Source organism: Accipiter gentilis, chromosome 9, assembly GCF_929443795.1.
Source record: "Accipiter gentilis chromosome 9, bAccGen1.1, whole genome shotgun sequence".
In the NCBI taxonomy this organism is placed as follows: Eukaryota; Metazoa; Chordata; class Aves; order Accipitriformes; family Accipitridae; genus Astur; species Astur gentilis.
Genome location: NC_064888.1, coordinates 39748255 through 39767733, shown reverse-complemented (window position 1 = coordinate 39767733; position 19479 = coordinate 39748255). Strand labels below are relative to the sequence as shown.

The 19479-nt window shown below is 42.1% G+C and overlaps 1 protein-coding gene across 1 annotated transcript in view; it reads left to right on the top strand.

The window, feature by feature from the left end:
• The first annotated feature begins 5604 nt into the window (after positions 1-5604).
• Positions 5605-19479, top strand: part of CPXM2 (carboxypeptidase X, M14 family member 2) — a 79826-nt gene continuing 65951 nt past the window's right edge. Inside the window, exon 1 of the mRNA XM_049811212.1 lies at positions 5605-6307. Coding sequence (XP_049667169.1) covers positions 5980-6307 — 328 coding nt within the window. The 5' untranslated portion in view covers positions 5605-5979. The remainder of the gene's footprint in view (positions 6308-19479) is intronic.

The following is a 19479-nucleotide window of genomic DNA, read 5'->3' as shown; positions in this document are numbered from 1 at the left end:
TCCCACTGGTCTTTTGTCCATGAGTTCTCAGGCTACACATAGGCTGTGGATATTGAAGAAATCCCAGGAAAAATGGCCTTTAAGTAGGTTTCAGACAAAGTTCGCATTGCATTTCCCTGCTGCTGCCTGGGATGTGTTAAACACACTGCTCACACTCCGCATGGCACATGTACAGCAATTTTGGTCCAGGAAATACCAGACTGAAATGTGAGAGTCATTCCTTTTTGAAATTCAAATGTTGGCAGGTAGGTGAAGTCCATGGGAATTTGCTGGAAGTGGCTGTTTTCCTACAAGTAAACTGAAAAGGACGTGCCAGCCGCACATCACCCGCAGCCTGGCTGTGTGCACAGTGGGGGCATTTCGTCCCATTTTCTCCAACTGTTCCATAAAGCTACTGTCATGCAGTCACCTCTGTTGTCTTAATGCTGGCTCAGTCTTACAGTTAAAACGCACATAAAATTTGCCCATTTTTGAATGACGCAAAAAAACCTCTAAACCATTGACTAATGCAGACCTACAGTCTTTCAAATGCTGATAAATCAACCAAAAATAAATAGTATTAGAAAAAAAGAGTGTTATTAGTTCTCCTTTTCGTACTGCTAGCATTACAGATTTTTTAATCACAAGGCAGCCTCTTCAGTCCCCTTCCTAGTGATAATCCTGCTGGCTTTGATCCAGCAGCGGCTGCCAAATGCCAGGGCAATGTGTCGTCAACATAAAATCTTAGAGGCATTCTGGGACATGAAGAAATGTAGTTCCCATCGTAAAAAAAAAACACCCGACCTATTGCATTCTTCACAAAAATGCCAGAAATTCTTTTCAGCTTTGTTTATGTCACTGGTTAACGTTGTCTTTCTTAAAATGCTGTTTCTTCTCCTCTGTTCAGCACGGAAGAAAAAAAGAAAACTCTGGAAAAGAGTATGTGATATTTTTCATTTCTCCAGCTGAAACAGACTGATGCAGATGTATCTGATCTAAATACCCCTAAAAGATAATGATGATGGGTGCAGTGTCTGCTCCACATTCCAAGCGTTTCTGCCAGAAACTGAGCCATTGCCTAAGAGGATGACTTTGGGATGCACAAAGCATCAAAATCCCACAATACCATTTCTTGCTAAGAAAAGGGTTCCTACAGCGAAATGGATTTCATAGCACAAGGAAGTATACGAGAACAAGGAACTTTTGTTTCCATGGCAATCTGAGCTCCTTCTTCAGACACAAGCACAAGGGCAATATGCTGAATGATTATCTGAAGGTCATGTTGTTCTTACGAGAGAAGTTAGAGAGAATACACTGGGCTAATTTCCCCAGTCAGGACGCATGCTGCATTTCTAACCAGTTAAAATAAGCAATTGCTAAAGGAAATAATTGCTTTCATTAATGTCATCTGTTTATTTCAAAATCTGTTTTCCTAAAGGAAACAGCAGCCCGCTTGTGAGGGAGGGGAGCATTAACTGGCTATTCTTTAGACTCACTCGTATTTTGTATCGTTATTTGATATGGTCAAGACAGATGTTAACATCCCGCATATTTTTGGCATCCCTCACCTGGTAAAATAATGCCATTCCCTTTAAAGTCCAGTGCCTCTTAATGAGTAAAATGTCTCCATATGAGAGCTTGTTTTTGTTTCCAGTCATTTTTGCAGTAAGAGCCACTCTTTCAAGGATCTACCTTATCAAAAAGTGCAAATAGGCTTTTAAATGCCTGGATACCCCAGGGATGCCCGCAGTGTACACAGGTAAGCAGAAGGACAGCTAGCTAGTATCTGTCTTTGTTACATATGTAAGAAACAGGCATCTAAGAGATGCATAAATGTTAAATGCAGTTTACTTTGTATTTCCCCATGTCAGATTTAGGTTTCCATTTCCTCTGAGATGGTTTGACCTTGTTGACAGCAGGGGTAAATGCTTTATGCGGGAAAGAAAATGACTGTTTAAAAAGTGCAATTCTATTTTCCTGCTCTATTCTGTGCTCCATGATTTACTACAGATCTGAAGTACAAAGGAACAGAAACTTTACTGGTGTTCGGAAGGGAAGTTATTTTTAGTGTTGTGTTGTTGCCAAGGCATATAGAAACCTTATGTGCTACCTCAGAAAGTTACCATGGAATGGCAATGAAAGAGGGATGCCCATTTCTTCATCTTTTCTTTCCAACCATAAAGCTTTTCTCCAATTAAAAAATGATGCACGTATTCCAAAATAGAAGTTGCAGGAGTCGCCAAGCAGTTTGAAGGCGAATTAAGCATAAACGTGCGATCATTGGTTGTGTAGTATAAATACAAACGAAGACCTTGAACTGGGAACTTACAACTCTACCTCTCTTCAGTAAAAATGCATTCCTGAATCTGAACTTCATAAAGCTGTGGTTGTTGACAACCAGATAGGGAAAAACAAGTCTGCAGAGGTGGGAGGGGAAGAGCGCGACACATAGAGCCCAGTTCTCCCAAACACAAACCACTAGTTCCACTAAAGCCATATATTGTCAAAATGGTATATGTGAAATAAGAGCTGGGAAACACCATCTCGAGGCATAAGAAGGGCAGGAAAGGGTGGCTGACGCGTGCCCTCCCGCTGCTGGCACCTGAGCATCTCCAGTGTTGAGAAGCGTTAACTCAGCTTAGAGGGTAAACCATCACCTTTCAAATAAATGCTTCTTGGGAAGAGAGGGGGAAAGCCCTGCTCGTCTGCAGATAACAGCATGTTGTGTTTCACTTCAGCAGGACAAAGATTTAAAGCAAAGTGTAGAATGACTGGCATTGGTCCAAGAGGGGAGGATAACGCTAGTTACAGTTGTTCTACAAAAATATTAGTTTGCTTTATCTCCTTCCACATCAACTGCAAGTTATTAAAAGCTATTGTGATACTTAACAGGCAAAACCAAGGAACAGCCCTTAGGCCAAAACCATCTGAGCCTTCAGTGACCTTAATACTCCCGTGCCACTCTAAGAAGAAAAAACTTCTCCCTTCCTGTAAGTTGTATGTTGCTAGGATGCTGACAGAGAGAAAAAAATGGTAAGCCCATCTTGTGGTGAGGAAGACCAAAATTCTGCCTAGAGACAGACTTTTGTGTGGTTCCAGCTGGCTGGATGCATGCACATCCCAAGAACAGAGGCGGGTCTGGAAGGAGCAGTAGCACATCCATACCCATACCCACACCCACAGAAAGTATTAAAATTCAAGACAAAGAAGTATTGGGGAGCTGGTTAGTGACCCAGGTTGAGACCCAGGAATAGATATTGATAGGTATGTTTGGGTGAATAAATCTTCTTTAAGGCAAGTACACACAGACAAAAAGGGAGTTATCTGTGGTGACTGCAGGAGGTGAAGGAGTGGGTATGGCACTGATTGAAGTTCTGCAAAGTCCTTACCAGCAGAAGTGGAGGTGTACAAGCAAACCTGCCGCTCCTCGAGTCCCTCGCTGCGTCCTGCTGGGTACGTCCTCGTGGCTGAAGCTCACCAAGCTTCTCTTCTGGCTCGGGTCTCCCCAGAGGCACACTCGGGCATGGCCCACACACTTGTTTCCTATATAGAAAAGGAGAGAAAATACGTGATGTTTACCTACACGCGTTATTGAAAGGTACACGTGTAAATTTGCCAAAAGCAAATAATGTAAACTTCCCCCAAATTGCATTCCTCTGGTCTTTAATTAATGTACGCTTGACTCTCCATTTTATGAAAATACTTCTTCTTATGCTTGGAAATGTACATCCTCTTCTGTTCCTCTGTATCCTCCTTCAACCACTGCAATGAGTTAAATAATAATTTGCAGCTAAAGCTCCTTTAGTTACTGAAAAAAATAGGTCATTAATGATGTCATGGAAAAGTCTATTTTTCTGTTAGTTCTCTAGGTACATTAATGTCCACAATATTTGCAAAAGAGTGACTGTGCTGCAAATGGTAACAAAATTATATGTATTTTCTGTAGCTTGTGCTCTGCCCTCAGAAGTTAGGACCAAGGAAGGAGAGGACTGGATGGATACTTTGGAAAGGGAAAATAAAGTAAGAACATCTGTGAAATCGCTAAGACGGGATATCCAGGATATTCAGCCTGCCACTGAATACAGAGAACAAGCAGTCTGTTTCACACACCATATCCAGTGGGTCTTAGCTCCCACACTGCACCCAGTCACTGCACACCCTGTGCCAAAGGTGGCAAAGCCATCTATTCCAGATAAAACTATCTGAAAAGTTTGATGGGAAGCCCTTTTTCATCAAATGAAATTTTAAAAACTATATCACTCAGTAAAGCAGTGAAAAAGCAAAGAATATTTTATTCTAATTTTAGAAAAAGAAAAATCCTATATTTAGAATAGAAATTGTCATAGTTTCCAGATTTTAAAAAATGTAAAACTGAAGAATGAAAATGGAATTGCTAGTGAAAACATATTTGCATTTGTCTAAAAGGAAGGACAACAGTCACAATATAATCACTAAATTGTTTTGGGGATAGTGACTAAGAAAGCAAGAATGATCATTAAATATATGGAACTGGATCACCCACAGTCTGGAAACCAAATATACCAAAAGATATAGATACTGAGATACAAAATTACACTTATTATGGTATTAAAGTTACGAGAAACACACACGAAACGCGATTGCAAAGGCAGAATAAAGAGTGGGGTAACAGATGTGATACTTTCTCCTAGCTGACTGGACAATGGCAAGAAATCCAATACACATGGTGAAAATATAAGCTGGTATTTTCAACACGGGAGTAAGGATTCATATCTCATGCGAGCCAACTGCTGCACATTTCCTTCAGCACTGATGGTTATTTTAGAGGTATGAAAAAAAGATGAAAGATAAGATTTTATTCTCAGACAAATTGATTCCATTAACGACACTGGGTTACATGTGTGCAGCTGCTAGCACAATACGTCCTAATCTGTTTTGAAGATGTTTCAGAGAGAACAAAAGTCAGGATCGTTCCAAAAAAGAGTGAGAAAAAGGGCCACTGATGAAACAGGTCCTTCCTGGTTTTCAGCTGGGCTGAATCCAGGGAGCTCCCATATACCCTAGGAGAAGCATCTTATAAGTTGGCACATGCAGTGCGTTGAGTTATATTAGTTATATATAACATATACATATATATATAAAAAATGATTAGCGTAAGTTATACATAAACTATACTTAAGGGGTTTTTTTATATATATAAACTAATATAAACAAAGGGGGCTGAGATCAGTGCTGGCGAGGGATCCTACATTTGTAAAAGGTAAAAAAAAAAAAAAAACAAAAACAAAAGAAAAAGAAAAACATGAAAGGGAATATAGCACACCATCTATGGAATGAGGATTATTTGCCACGGACCCACATCACATGTATCTTCATGCATGCCCAGGGTCAAAGTACAGGCAGATCAACCCTGCCAGCCGCAGGCAGGGTTCATTCCCGGCTCCGTGTGCCCACCCCCATCTGCACAGCATCTCCTGGGGGAGGGAAACACTTTTGTACACAGGCTGGGAGGCAAAGGCTGGCTGCCAAGTTTACTTTTCTTTCAATAAATGCTCTCTTGGATCAGCTGCGTGCGGGAAGACTAAAGGAACTGTTAGGGGATTTAGCTGAAACTGTCTCGTAACTGTTTTTGGGGGGAGAAAGCGGCAACGACAGCAACAACAAAAAAAAAAAAAAAATGAAATGCAGGAGAGGAAAAGCAGCAAGCTAACCGTGCTGGAGATCCCACCTGCCAAACGCCGGCGGAGCAGAGCGCTTGTCCGTCTGTCTGGCTGGTGAGCCCGACGATCACATGCATCCCCGTCCTGCCCCCTCCCTCTGCAGCCCTCCATCCCGCTGCGCTCCTCGCAACTTTTGCAAAACTAGCCCAAAGCGGAGGCATTTTTCGCAGGCAGGCTCCTTCAGCCCTCTGCGTCTCCTGGAGCGGGGGGGGGATCGCCAGCTGCCAAGGCTCTCTGTTTTCCCTGTTTCCAAATAAAGTTCTGGGACTCGCGGAGGAGATTTCTGCAAAAGCGAACGATAATGATTGCCCTTCGCAAGAAAGGCTCATGTTCTTCTCAACTCTGCCTCGCTCTCTGCGCCTTTGGGCTGGCATTGCTGGGAGATGTGTCCCGGGCTGTCCCCATGGACGATCAGGATTATTACCTGCAGGAGATTAGCAACAGGGATCATTATTATTCCTTTCCGTATCCCGGTGAAGAGTTTTTTCCTTTCACGGAGCAACCTGGAGAGGAAGGACCTATCCGTGCTGCAGCGACAGAGGAGCACCCAGGGTTCAAACCGAGCAGGAAAGAGTTAAAACCGAAGAAAAGCAACAAAAAAGGAAAAACCATTCTTGAAACTCCACCAGGTAACTTTCCACCTCCTCCTCCAGAGCGTGGAGTCTGCTGAATCTCATGCTGACTGTGACTTTTAACATTAATGAATATCCAGTTAATGGCAGTCTTGGTAATAATAACAATAAATGCGCTCGTGGTGATGCTGATGACAACACATTTTTTTTTAATATCCCACAGAACAGAGCTACAGAACTTTTGTGGGGTTTTTAACCCTTTCCTCATCAAGTAAAGAGGTTTCAGAGTGGTAATGGATTATTTATGCTGCACTCTAGCTAGTATAGGGACTTTTCCTTCTTAATTGCACTTGACAACTGGCTTGCTGTTAAAGCTGCTGTGCTCTAAGGAAAAGAAGAGAGGCAGATTCTGTAGTAAAAGCTGATTGTATATGGTAACACCCTACTTTATCCCTTGTCATTTTAGTCTGAGAGGTTCCTGAATTAATTTTACTTATAAACCTGTGAATTTCTTTGAGATGTCACTTTAAAGCACTCCAGAGGAAGATACGTAAACAAAGATCTTCCTGTAAGACTAAGCCATAACAAGCTCAATTTGATTATTGACCTCTAAAATGAAGAAATTACACAGCAACCAAAATGCCTTATAATAAAAAAGGCCATCCTTTATTCCATTTTCTATTTTCTGCATTTGATTAGATGAAAATATGCAGCTATTAAAGTCTGCAGAATCTTGATCAGCTTTTCCCATTGCACCACCTTGAAAGAAGAGTATTTTCTTTCTGCGTTTTCTGAATGTGCGGTAGGTACTTTGCTGGTTTGGGTCACTTCGGAGTGAGTTTGGCCCATGTGATGAACTTTAGAGTTTTAAAATTTGGGGCCAAATCCCACTCCCCTACAGCTGAACTCCCCTTTATTTCAGAAGGAAACTTTTAACATTAGCTGCTTGAGCATAGGGCACAAAGTTTGCAATTTAGAGCCATTAATACATGCGGTACAGCAAAACAGAGGATCAAGGGTTGTAGAGTGACATTAACTTTTCCCTGTTACATCTAGCAGATAAAAAACATATTTTCAATTTAATGTTAACACTAACAGAAATTAATTAGCCTTTGATTAGCAAAGAGATGAGCGTTTCTAATAGATAATAGTGATAAGAAAATACCATTTCTGAAATCTGGAAAACCGTTTGTGGGGCAGCCAGTTTGGATTGCCCGTGTAACTCAAGGCTGAAATCACGGATGACAGCACATACACCTTGTCTGAGGGAGCAGAGACACGAGACATCTGTGCCCGTGGCTCCCTCGGGAACCAGCAGCTTCCCAAGCACGTGGCACTGCCTGGGCCGTCTCAAGGACTGGCTTATTAGGTTTATTATCTAACCATGGGCAACGTAGGGGTTTTAAAGCTACCTAATTAAGTACCAGGCTTCTTCATTGTGGTGGAGACAATAGTTTTCCAGCCTGTAGCGGGACGTTCTGCAGTTCAGCTCTGCTTTCACCTTCCCCGTTGGCTTTTTCCCCAATTTCCCCAGCACGACCGCTTCAGACATACTCCACCAAACACGGAGCACCATGACAGCGATGAGGATAGCATCCAATCTGTGAGGGCAATGTTCATTTCTCTTTATGGACAAGCGTATTCCTTGTTCCCCACCCGCTGCACCGAGCACCTTACAGGTGCAGAGAAGGCAGCAGCTGTACAAATAATTACGTCCATCATTATGGAACACTCATCCCTCCCAACCCTGGTTTGGTTCCTGCACTGTAGGGATAGCAGTACAAAATTCAAACTATATTACACTGCTGACCCACTAGGGGAGCATACTGAGGTTTTATGGGTAGTCTGAATTTGGTCATTTCCTAAGAATGTTTGATTTTACCAACGGAATCACGTTCATTTTTCTGTATAGGGAATGATGGAATTAGAAAAGGATAAAAAGACCTCCCCAAACCTTCCGCAGAAAACACTCCATTGTGCGCCAACCAGTTGACTTGTGCAAGTTTCATCTCCTGATTTACTGCGTTTTACCTTCCACCCTACCTGACTCTCTGAGTCCAGGCAGTCATTTTATTTCTGCAGTCGGGTGAGATCCTTCCTCAGCCTCCTCCTCTTCTTCCACATGGCCAAGCACAAGATGAAGGCGAGCACGGGAGAGGCTCGTGATGTCCCACCAAAAGCAGCTGGAAATAACTCAGTCCTTGCTGCCACAGCAGGCACATGTTCTTTCGGCACAGCTGAGCTACCAAGCTCAAAGCTTTCACCAGCCATGTGCAAGAAGAGGTTATAACGCCTATGAGCTTTTTAAAAAATAGCCAGAGGTACAACAAACAACCGATCCCCTCCACCAAGCTTTCGCTCCTTGCTCCAGCACATGGAAGCTTGACACCAACTCGACAAACTGGCTGTTAGACTTACTTTAATATGGGAAAATGCGGTGTATTTCCTCGGGAGCAGCTGAACTATTTTAACTGAAATAGCCATAATAAGCCCTAAGGCAAACGCCCAGCAAAGAGAATGGTTACCATTTGTTAAAGATGTAAGTGAAAACAGGAGGTTTTTAGCAGGAAGTGTCAGGCAATTTTAACTGCAGACAATGTTAAAAGTTCTGGCTATAATTGAAATTTCTCCTTTCTCCTCTCCCAAAGGCAGGCAAGGGCCGGGTCCTGCCGGTGCAGTGACTCCAATGCTCAGTGCCATGTCACCGCGTCACCAGGGATCGGTCTGAAATGAAGATCTGACAATCTGGCCCCTCACAGTGGTGCCTAAATAATAATACCTACCTAGAATTTCTCACAGTTGGCCTGTTAAGAGGATGACTAGAAATAATAATAGCAGTTCCCAAACAGATATCCATGAATAGTAACTATAAATCTGGCTGTGTAAATAAATGTGTTGTGTCTATATGTATACATTTATGTGTTTATACATATATCTGGAAGTGGAATTGATTTATTGGACATGCAGTAAATACAAAAATTTGCTTTTTGTGAGGCTCACTGGCAGCCGGGGCATGTGGGATTAATTAGTTGTAACAAACAATAGTCTGGCTGGGAGCTGGGATGAAGAAAGCGGAGGAACGGGAATGTGTGATCTGCCCTTTGGCTGAGCAGCTGGTACTGATCAGCCCTAGCTTTGAATCAAAGTTGCAATCAAATATAGCAGTCTGAAGGACACGGCACATAACAGATGACACAGGCTCAATTTATTTAAGCTAATTCCTGAAGGTGGTGAGAATATAGATATTTTCAATCTGTGAAATATTAATGTAGAGAGAAAGCCTATTGATGCCCGTGGGGTTGCAATGTGTTGGCGTTTTTTTAAAGTATTATTAGAATCAATATTTGCAAATACTCGATTCAGATTACAGTTAAAAATATCAGCCTGCCTCCTTGCCCTTTAAATGACTCATAAATGAAGTGGTACTAGGTCATCCTTGGAAGGTAAACAGTTGGATTGACAGTTTCTGTATATACATGTTTCCATTTTCTAATTCCATCCTTGTTTGTTTAGGCCACTAGCCAAAGCCCATTCAAATCAGTGGAAAGCGTCTTGTTAATGTCAATGTTTTTCTTTTATGAGGCCTTTAATAGAGTTTAATGTATGCCGTCTCAGCTACCATCTGTGGGGCAGATCCCTACAGATGGTTTGGGGGTCTCTCTGCATACAGGCAAAAATTCATCACGGCGAGGTTTATGGGGCTGAGGTCCCCACGAACGCTGCTCAGTGTCGCACATCGCTCTGGGTCGTGACTCGATAGTTCCCATCGTCAATCCTATTGCGCCCAAACCCGCCACAATTAAATGTGCAATTTTGATTTGATTTACAAAACTTATACTTGTTATAGTAGTTCTTGTTCTGGCCATACCTCAGTTCTGACTGCCTTTAGAAAATGAAGGAGTAACGTTTATTTATATAGCAGGGCTCAGAATGGGATTCTAGTGCACATCTATTTTGTATTTCACAGGTCTTCCAGTGTTGGATATCTGCACAATCCAACATATGTGTGTGTGTAGTAATCATGATTTCTTTTGCCTGATCTGTTGCTTTCCCCGGACAGGCTTGATGAAACTCTTCAGATGCATCACTGTTTACTTGCCCCATATTTGTTTATTTTTGTGTAATGTTGCCACCTGTTCAACAATGTAATTCTTAAGGTTTTTGGCTTGTTAGTTTTTTTTTAATTTATGTAGTGCATAGGAATCTCTCAGGTGGGTCAAGATCTCACTGGGTCACGTGTCTGAGGAGGAGTCAGCAAGGGAAGGCAAAAAGGGGGTAAAAGGCCAATGCAAGCAACCATGAAAATTATCTTGCAGAAAGACTTTGAATGTATAAAAATAGGATGATAGTACATTCATTGAGGCATTTATCAAGATATGAGATAATGAAGGCTTGGAGAGAGATCAATGAGTGAATGACAAGGAAAAGCTGAATCAGAGAGATGTCATTCAGGAAAAAGTGGAAACTTTTGGGTGCAAAATGGTGATGAAGACCTGAAGCGGGTGTGAAGTTAAAAACATGACAAGTTTATGGTGTTACTGGCATTTGAATGGTGAATTTGTTCCTAGGAAGGGGATCCGAGAGAGTGATATGTAAGGCATTGAACTGATAGATGAAAGCACTTAAGAAGGGGTCACCAGGATACACCAGGTTTCCAGCCAGAACAGAAGGAAACACAGAAGGAAAAGGTAGCCTGTGAATCAGCATTGCTTGCCAAAATTGTGGGTTTGGATGGGATTAGCTAGAGCAAAGATGGGAAAGTCTGAAAACAGGCAGGCTGAAGGCGTACCTAGAGTGAGGAGGAAGTCTAGGAGCAAAGAGAGTCACCGAAGTCAAAGTTTTCTAAAGACATTTGAAGTCCAGCGTATTGAACTTTGCTGGCACGTTAAAGACGGGGTAACGCCTCAGAGCTCTGACTAGGAAAAAAAGTCGTTAGAAACGTTGGCAAGGTGCCTTTGAGCGGGACACAAGGGCCGAAAGCCAGACGGGGTGGGCGACCGGCGTGGGTCTGGCAGGGAGCAGAGCCGGCGGTGGCTTTCGGCAGCGCGTCGGGGAGCTTAGAGGGAGAGGTGTGAAGGGAGGTGGGGCGGGAGCTGGAAATACAGAAGAGATTCAGGGGGGATGGGAAACAGGCTTTTGGCTTAGGGAACCGAATCCAAGGGTGTGAAGGTTGGGGGATGACTGCGTGCATAGGCTGGTATTTAAGCGGAGGCTATTCGGTGATAAATGACTCGTATAGGAACTGGGAAGAAATAAGCCCAGGACTATCCATGTGCTGGGTAATTACCAGTGCTGCTGTTTTCTAGCCCACCGGTGTCTCCTCTCCTAAACCTTGTAGCTGGCTTCCATTACTGAGAAGCCCAGAGAAAGTGGAGCACTCCTGTGACCTAGACTGTAGATTGTAATTTTAAAGCTTTTGCTTAAAACTTCTTATGCTAGCAACTTTTAAGAATGAACTCATTGGCCCTAGGTGCATATCCCATGAATTTTAATATGACCTGTATCACATCCTAATTGCCAGATGTGACAAGCAAAGATGAAAACCTGTGGCTTTTAATGAGCTTTCTTTCATCTACCAGCTTCTATTTTCTCCTTAGCACTTCTACAAATATGTAGAATAATGAAATGTAACATAGCCATTCCATTTAAGAGCCCATCCTTTAAAGACTGTCACAACAAAAGAGGACAAAGGATGACTAAGAATGAATAATGAGCAATGCCCTCAAAACTGGCCAAACCTTTTTGATTAGCATCTTTCCTTACCCCTGGCTTCAATAAATAATGTAACATGAGAAAAAAAAAAAAGTCAGAATAAACACATTCGATTATGCTAGGGAAAACCGTTTTCTATGATAATTCTCCTAGCAGCCTTCTCTGAATTCAAACTAATTTTTAAGGTGAGAAAAATACCTCTTTAAAAAGGGGATGGTTTCACTGAACAGATTTTAATAGTATGAACCTGACTCTAGACTTGTTCCTGAAGTGCCAGCATATCATGGGTCACTCATTATTTGAATTCATTCTTGGTTTTTAATGTTATTCTCTGTTCAGTGAGCTGGCTAGGCAGGTCAATCCAATGGTTCACAATCAAATTTCATTTATTTCTTTTGGGTTTGGAATGAAGACTTCTGTCAGCTATGTGAACTTAGAATCTGTCGAAAAGATGAAGTAGTGGAAGTGGAAGGTATGGTGCAGAAGAAGTAATTTCTTGAATTTTCAATGTCTGAGCCTTTTTATTCCTGGGATTTTTGAATCTTGCCCAATTCACTGTCTATGTAAAAAGCAGACTACCAAAAGATTTGTTGTCTGTGTACAGAGCTGATTATCATATTCACACATAGTCGTTGCTTGTGCTTGTATTGTTATTATGCAAAGGATGCATTAGATCTCATCTTCTTGTCAGGCTTCTGGTGAGGTTATGTCTTGTGGTACTGCTTGTTTTATAAAGCAAGACTTTTTGAAATGAACATATAAATATGTGCCTTTAACACTAGGTTTTGGGGTACTTGAGGAAAACAGGAACAAGCAAAGCTCTGATGTAGCCAAAATTATTTGCCTTTTAACATCCAGTGATTACACATGCAAAACACTCCGTAGCCTTTACTCAGCTCAAACGAACATTCACCAGGAGAAAACAGAGGTGATGGGAATGATCACTCATGTTAGAAACAGACAGTCGCCTTTAATCTTTCTGTCCCTGGGAGCTACCTGAATGGACAGTTTAGTCCTATTTAATTCAATAGGCCATGAATCAAAGAGAGCATTCGAGTTCCCTTCATTTTCGCGTGGGATTTCATTCAGGGGTGGTCGTGGCCGTCGTATTTGTGCAGTTACATCTCCAGTGTAGAAGTGACTTCCCAGTAACCTGCCTGAACACACTATCCATCCCCAGACAAGAATGAAGTGCATGGAAAATGGAAATAAGAATGTTTAGAGGACACTGTGGCCAGCCCTAAGATGGGTCTCTAACACTGCTGCTGGCTGATTATTTTCCTGATGGGGACATCTTTTCCTGAGCCACAGGTGATGCTGGTCACTGAGCACATCTACCGCTTTCAGGGACCAGCCTTGCTCCTCTGGAAGCCTTTCTCTGGCTATTTCTGACTATTAGTCGACTAGTAAAGTCAACTATATTGACTTCAAAAGGTGTTTGGTGGGGTGTTTACATTTCTGATCAAGTAATGAAAAACACCTACACTAAATCGTTAGTAAAACACACGGCAATGTTAATTCACTACTTCTGATGCAAGCAGGTTTCTGATTTCCTTGTAGCACAGCCAAAGGAACACTTGTGATTCCATTCCCCTGTGGTTTTATCATCCCGGTGTGGGGCAGAAGTGTGGGTACTCGGGGTGTCTGCTGTGAGCTGGAAGGGATGGAGCACCATCAGAGAGGAGCAAGGCATTTTAATCTTCGTGCAGTCACCAGGCAGTGCTAAATCAACTTGACAAGTGTAAAAGGAAAACTGTTTCTCTTTTCTACCCATAGCTAAAAATGGCAACAAAAAAAAGGTGAGAAAAACAAGAGGGGGAATGAAGAGATGCCAGATGGTGACTCAGAGAGTCAGAGTGCCTATGAAGACATCAGAGGAAGTATGTGGGGATCATTTAAAGCATCTTTGGAGTACTCGGGTTTAGCTGTTAATCTCTCTAGCCCTGTTTGAATTAAATTACAAAGGGTAGTCTGGTGAGTCTGCTGATAGATATCTAAGTCCCCTTTTGGACATAAAATACTTCTCTTGTGGTGGGTAACATACTGGCATTGGCAAGCTGGTACGTTACTATAGGTTAAACGGAGATGAGAAAAGATAAAGGTTTTCCTTCCTTATTTCCACAGCAATCTACATCATTTTTCTAAACAAAAAGAGGCTTAAAAGTGACTTTCTCATTCTAGAGGGGTGTTTAAAGGAGCTATCTTATAAATGGGAATCAGGCCCAATACGCTGTAGAATGCATTTTACAAGAATGTCTGGTAAAAAAATTATGAGCTACTACTACTATGTCAGAGCTGGAGAAACACATTTTACTCTAGGGTTAGGAAGAGTGAATGATTTCCTATTCTGATACGTGAGTGAGCCCCAAACCTGCACTGCATGGTCTGTGTGGGGCTGCGTCGCAGTGTGTCTGCTGGCATCTGATATTGTAGAAAATCACAAAAAAGCTGGCGAGCTTCAGCGGACCATAGTGACTTCCAGTAACTATGGCTCACGGGTGAAGTTGAGTATCTGATTTAGAAGTGGAAGCACCCAGATATAGGATTAATATTCTGTTTACTTGTGGTTATTTACAGTATGGGAATCCTCTAAATGTACAGGTCTGTAAATAATAGTTAATGATATAGTTCTGCTCCTGCTTTAACACAAGAATTAGCAAGATGCTGTATCTGCAAAAGCTCTGCTGCATCGAACAGTCCAAACAAGGAATGTAAGAAAAGTTGTTGTATATATAAGTTAAACATAGTTCATGTACTGGCAGCTTAGATCTCTTTTTACTGCTTTCTGCTACATGATGTACCTACTCTGTAGTTTCTAGCTGCCGACATAGAAAATATTACTTTCAAAATGAATAGTGAACCTGATTAATGGAGCGCTCTCTTTTTTCTTTTTTTTTTTGATTAATGACTTATAGATCTATTTTGTGGTTTATCTTTTTTTTTTTTTTTTTTTTTTTTTAATGAATTGCCTGACAGAATTCTTACGTGACTTGGGCTGCTTGTGAATTATGCGAGGTATGTACCTGGCAATAGCGGTCTCTATAATCAACATGATTCCCAAGGACCAAGTTCAACTAACAATGCAACTTAGAACTTCATGAAGTCTGTATTAAAGGATTATGTGCATTTTTATAGTTATAAACTTCTAAAAATACAGGAGTTTTGAAAGAGTGTTGTGCTTGACAACAGGTTGCAATCTAAGAAAGCTCCTGTCCTTAGAAATATAGCCACAGGTAGTGATTGTTTTGATTTCTCTATTTCATTCATTGAGAGCTAATACAAATACCATAATAATCGCCTCCATTCAGGAGACATGACAGGCAAATGCTCAGTTTTGAATCCTAGTACATGGCAGACAGGTCTTCACCATCCAGAAAAAGACACTACTAGATACGATGGGTACAGCGTTCACCTGTGCCATATTGGGACTCAGTTGGCTTCAGCACCAGAGTCCCGTATTCAGGTTGTTCTTCTTTCTTTTGGACCTCAATAGCTCATCCAGACAATGGCCAACAGAGCTTCCTAAATCTGATTTGCTTGCTTAGATTATGGGGTTTAAGTGCTTCCTGTAGCTGATTTCTTCCTCACACTCCCACATATCACAGATTTAGCAGTTTCCTTGTCATTTCCCTTCTTTTTGGCTCTACAGGATTGATCCTCCTGGCTGGGATCTAAAGGGGAACCTGAGGTGGAACCCCAAATGTCCCCGCTCCCAGAGTTTTCTTTGGTCTGTGGAGGGGCTCAGGAGGTCTGCGGTCTCCGTTGCCCCCAGATTTGCCTTTTACCTGTTTCCTCCTATGAACTTCAGAAAGCAAAACAGTTTCCCATTTCAAGGGAGTTATGTTTGACAAGAGAGCACAGAGCCAGGCCAAATATCTCCTTCCTCTAACACATCTAAGATTTACTGTAAACTGCCCGAGCCCATTAATCATTGGGGTGCGCTGGGAGATGGTGTTTGCAATGGGAGCAACTGAAAACCATCTTTCTCATTCTTTCCCAGAAATTAGAGTATTTTTATGTTTGCCTCTTCAGAGATACGGTGTTTTATGGTGACAGGTTTATGGCTCCTCTCTGCTTTCAGGGTCCTCCTAAAACATCTGTCAAATGAAGAGAAAAGTTCAAAGTATCTTAGAAAAGCTGATCTCAAATCTGGATGTAAGCACTCCCTACCACCACCATTACAACCACCCTTTATGCCAGATTTGGCTTTAACACACTCTTTTTCGCCCCCATACACATGACAGAGGATGTCCGAACGTAGGACCAGATTTTAACCCTCCCAAAGATTTTTTACTGACTTAGAACACAAACTTCAGTTTCAGCCAAACAGCCTTTCATATGTGATTGCCTAAAAGTAGAACTTAAAACTTCAGCCTTTGACAACATGGTTTTTATCTTTTCCCTCTTAATTGCTTAATGTACTGAGAAGTTACAGAAAACATTTCAGAATTAGAATTATATTTGCCATCATGAGCTGGATGGCAAGTGCCCTACCCCAAAGGCTAGACCGAGTTTTATCCCACAGAGTATTTCAACTGCACTTTCTTTACGCACTTTAAATTCCAAGGAAGAGCTCCATCGAGAACTTTGCCAAAAGTATCTCTGGATTATATATGGCCTGTACACATGGCTGGAGGGAAGGCTGGAATTTCCCATAATAACTCTGGACTTGGATCTCTCTGGGATGTAGGTGGCCCAACAGCATGGGGACATGCCCCAGTCTTCAGTGCATGTCACTGGAGCAGGAGGTTTCCCCTAAGGTGAGGCAAGAGCTCTTATGCTGCTGGTGAATAGAGGACGGAGGAGAGGATGAGTAGCCAGGGCTGGTCATAGCCAAGGTCCAGCACACACCCTGGCTAAGACAAAGAGAAAAACGTCTCACAGCTCTTTTGGCAGATATTTTTTTCCTCGGGCTTCTCTGGATGGTTTTGGATCCCAGCAGAGGACTGTTATCCAAAATTTTTGCAGGCTGCTCAGATGAGTGTCTCAAATCTGGTCCGGTTCCTTTGCATCAGGTATTTCATTAGATAAATACAAGTGACAAAAAGGACCCCCAAAAAATCTTGTTTCCATCTTGTAGTGCGACGGATGATTGGGGGATCATATATAGAGGCAGAAAGTTGAGTCTTCTTCCAAAGACCTTTGAAAATGCTGACAAGGTGAGCCCTGGTTCTGCAGAGGCCCAGAGATGGGTGCGATGCATGAGGCTCACAGGAGAAAATGGATAAATTCCTCAGCTGCCAAACTTGCAGCCCTGGAGGAATGAGCATTGAGGTATCTGGTCATTGAAATCACAACGTATAGCATCTGCTTTCTGCCTGAATGACTGAATTCTTTATTTAAAAAGAGAAGAAAATATGAAGCGTAATACACTCTTGATCCAATTTTTCTGCAAAACTACTGCTTATTGCTTAGGATCTGAAAACCCTTCTACAAAAATGAGCAATGTCTGTTTGCAAGCAATAGTTTAAGTCCACAATGAACAAGAGCAAAGCTCTCAACAGCAGCTGAAAGCATTCAGTGTTATTTTAAATTATTCAATGAAAAGGGGGGAGGGGAGAGATCTTGTAGGTCTACTTTCTAAATAATCCAAATCATGTTGAAGGCCAGTAGCATGTGGAATACAAAATATTGCAGACACATCTGAATTGTTTGATATAGCTAATTTGCAAACAGCAAATATGTACTTGGGTTTTTTGATGCTTGAATGCTAGTCAAATGGTGGCCGTTCATGTAGAGCCCCTACACTCTTACAAGAGGAATAGAATGGGAAACTTTTCAAAGTATGATAAAAAAATGCTAGTATGGACTTACGGAGCTATAATGCCACAGAGCTATTTGAAAAAGTGGAGAGAAGATAAGACAGAACTATTACTCTGCAAAACCATTCCATATTTCTGTTCATTAATCCTGAATCAGATTTTTTTCCTCCCAATTAGCACTTTGAAAAATGGGGGCGGGGGGGGGGGTCTATGCTCAGGAAAACTTTCCTCAAATCTTGCCCTATTCCACAGCTTTTCAAGTGCAGAATACCTATACTTAGTAAATACTTCCAGCTCCTGTGGGTGGGAAGGAGGATGGGCTCTCCAAGGCAGCTGAGTTAATAAGTCCCAAATCACAGCCTGCACTTTTCACATTAGCACATTCATGTTTTGCAGAGGAGACGAGGATTCTCTTGGTGACAACATGGGCTATTGCTAGCATGACACTTTTCTGCGGGGATAGGATGTCAAACTTCACCGAGCGAGCAGTATAAATTAGGGTTTTTCTGAATGCTTTCCTGAGCAGTCCTCACTGGGTCCACAAGCCGGTAACTGCATTGCCTTCAGTTTAGATCTTTGGGCTTTCAGCCTTGAGCAAGTAGACTTGCGTGCATGCCGTTTTAAACTCACTAATAACTCACATTTCATATCATTTGAAGCTTCTGACACACTTAGCTTTGAATCAGTGAAGCCTCCTATGGGCTAAATGTTTAGCCTGTGATTATGACCCTTTGCTGGACCAGGGCTAACTTGTTAAACAAAGCAGAAGAGATGTTTAGACAGAATGGATTTGGGGAATCTTTTGCGGGCTGCATAAAGCTGCAAGATCGTAGGAAGCTGGACTAGAGAAGAAGGACCTCTGAACACTCACTCATTTGAGTTGCAGAGGTGCCTACCCTCTGGGATATTTGACTGAACCTTGCGTGAACTGTTTCAGCTCCTCTGCTGAAGCGTGGAGCTGGAGCTTCATTACAGCTTCCCGGCCGAACCTCCAGTTCTTCCCTCCGGTCAACTCAGAAATATCGACAGCCATGTCTTTCTCATGGTATTTTTAGCATTTCTCTTTCTGCAGGCAGGAAGCTCAGAGGCTTGTGAAAATGCTGAGTGCTCAAAATTTAAAAGATATTAACCGAGCTTTTAAAACCACAGAATCCCGGTGCTAGCTTGGGCTTGAGGCATTTTGTTGTTGTTGTTGGTGGTGGTTTAGTTCCCTAAATTGGCTTTTCTGTGACAGTTTGAGGGCAGGCAGAGAGGGGGAAGTAAAATGGAGGGACTACAGTATGTGCAAAGTGCCATCTTCACAATGGACATGTGAAAGGTAAAAAGTCATCTGGAAGCTGCAATCCTTTAGGAAGATGAGCAAAAGCTCATGGGAAGCACAGCTGGTGAAATGTGGGAAAGGGAGAGTGCATGTGTGTATCCTGAGCTCCTTAAAAATCACACCTTCTACAGAAATTACTTTAGGGAATAATTAATTGCCTTTGCAAGCTGGGTTCTGTCCTTAGATTTCTTAATCGATGATGCATTTTCCAGCAGATTCCTTTGCTGCCCTGAGGTTTGTGTCCCCACAGTGAGCCCATTTGCCAGTCAGAGACCTGTTCCCAGGAGAAGGGTCCCTCCTGCACCCCCCCTTGCACCCCAGCAATTCCACTCCTCTGCTCTTTACGCTTTCCTTTTTTTTTTTTTTTTTTTTTTTTTTAAATGAGGGTAGTCACATTTCAATCCATGCCTGGATTTGATTTTCTCGTATTTTTG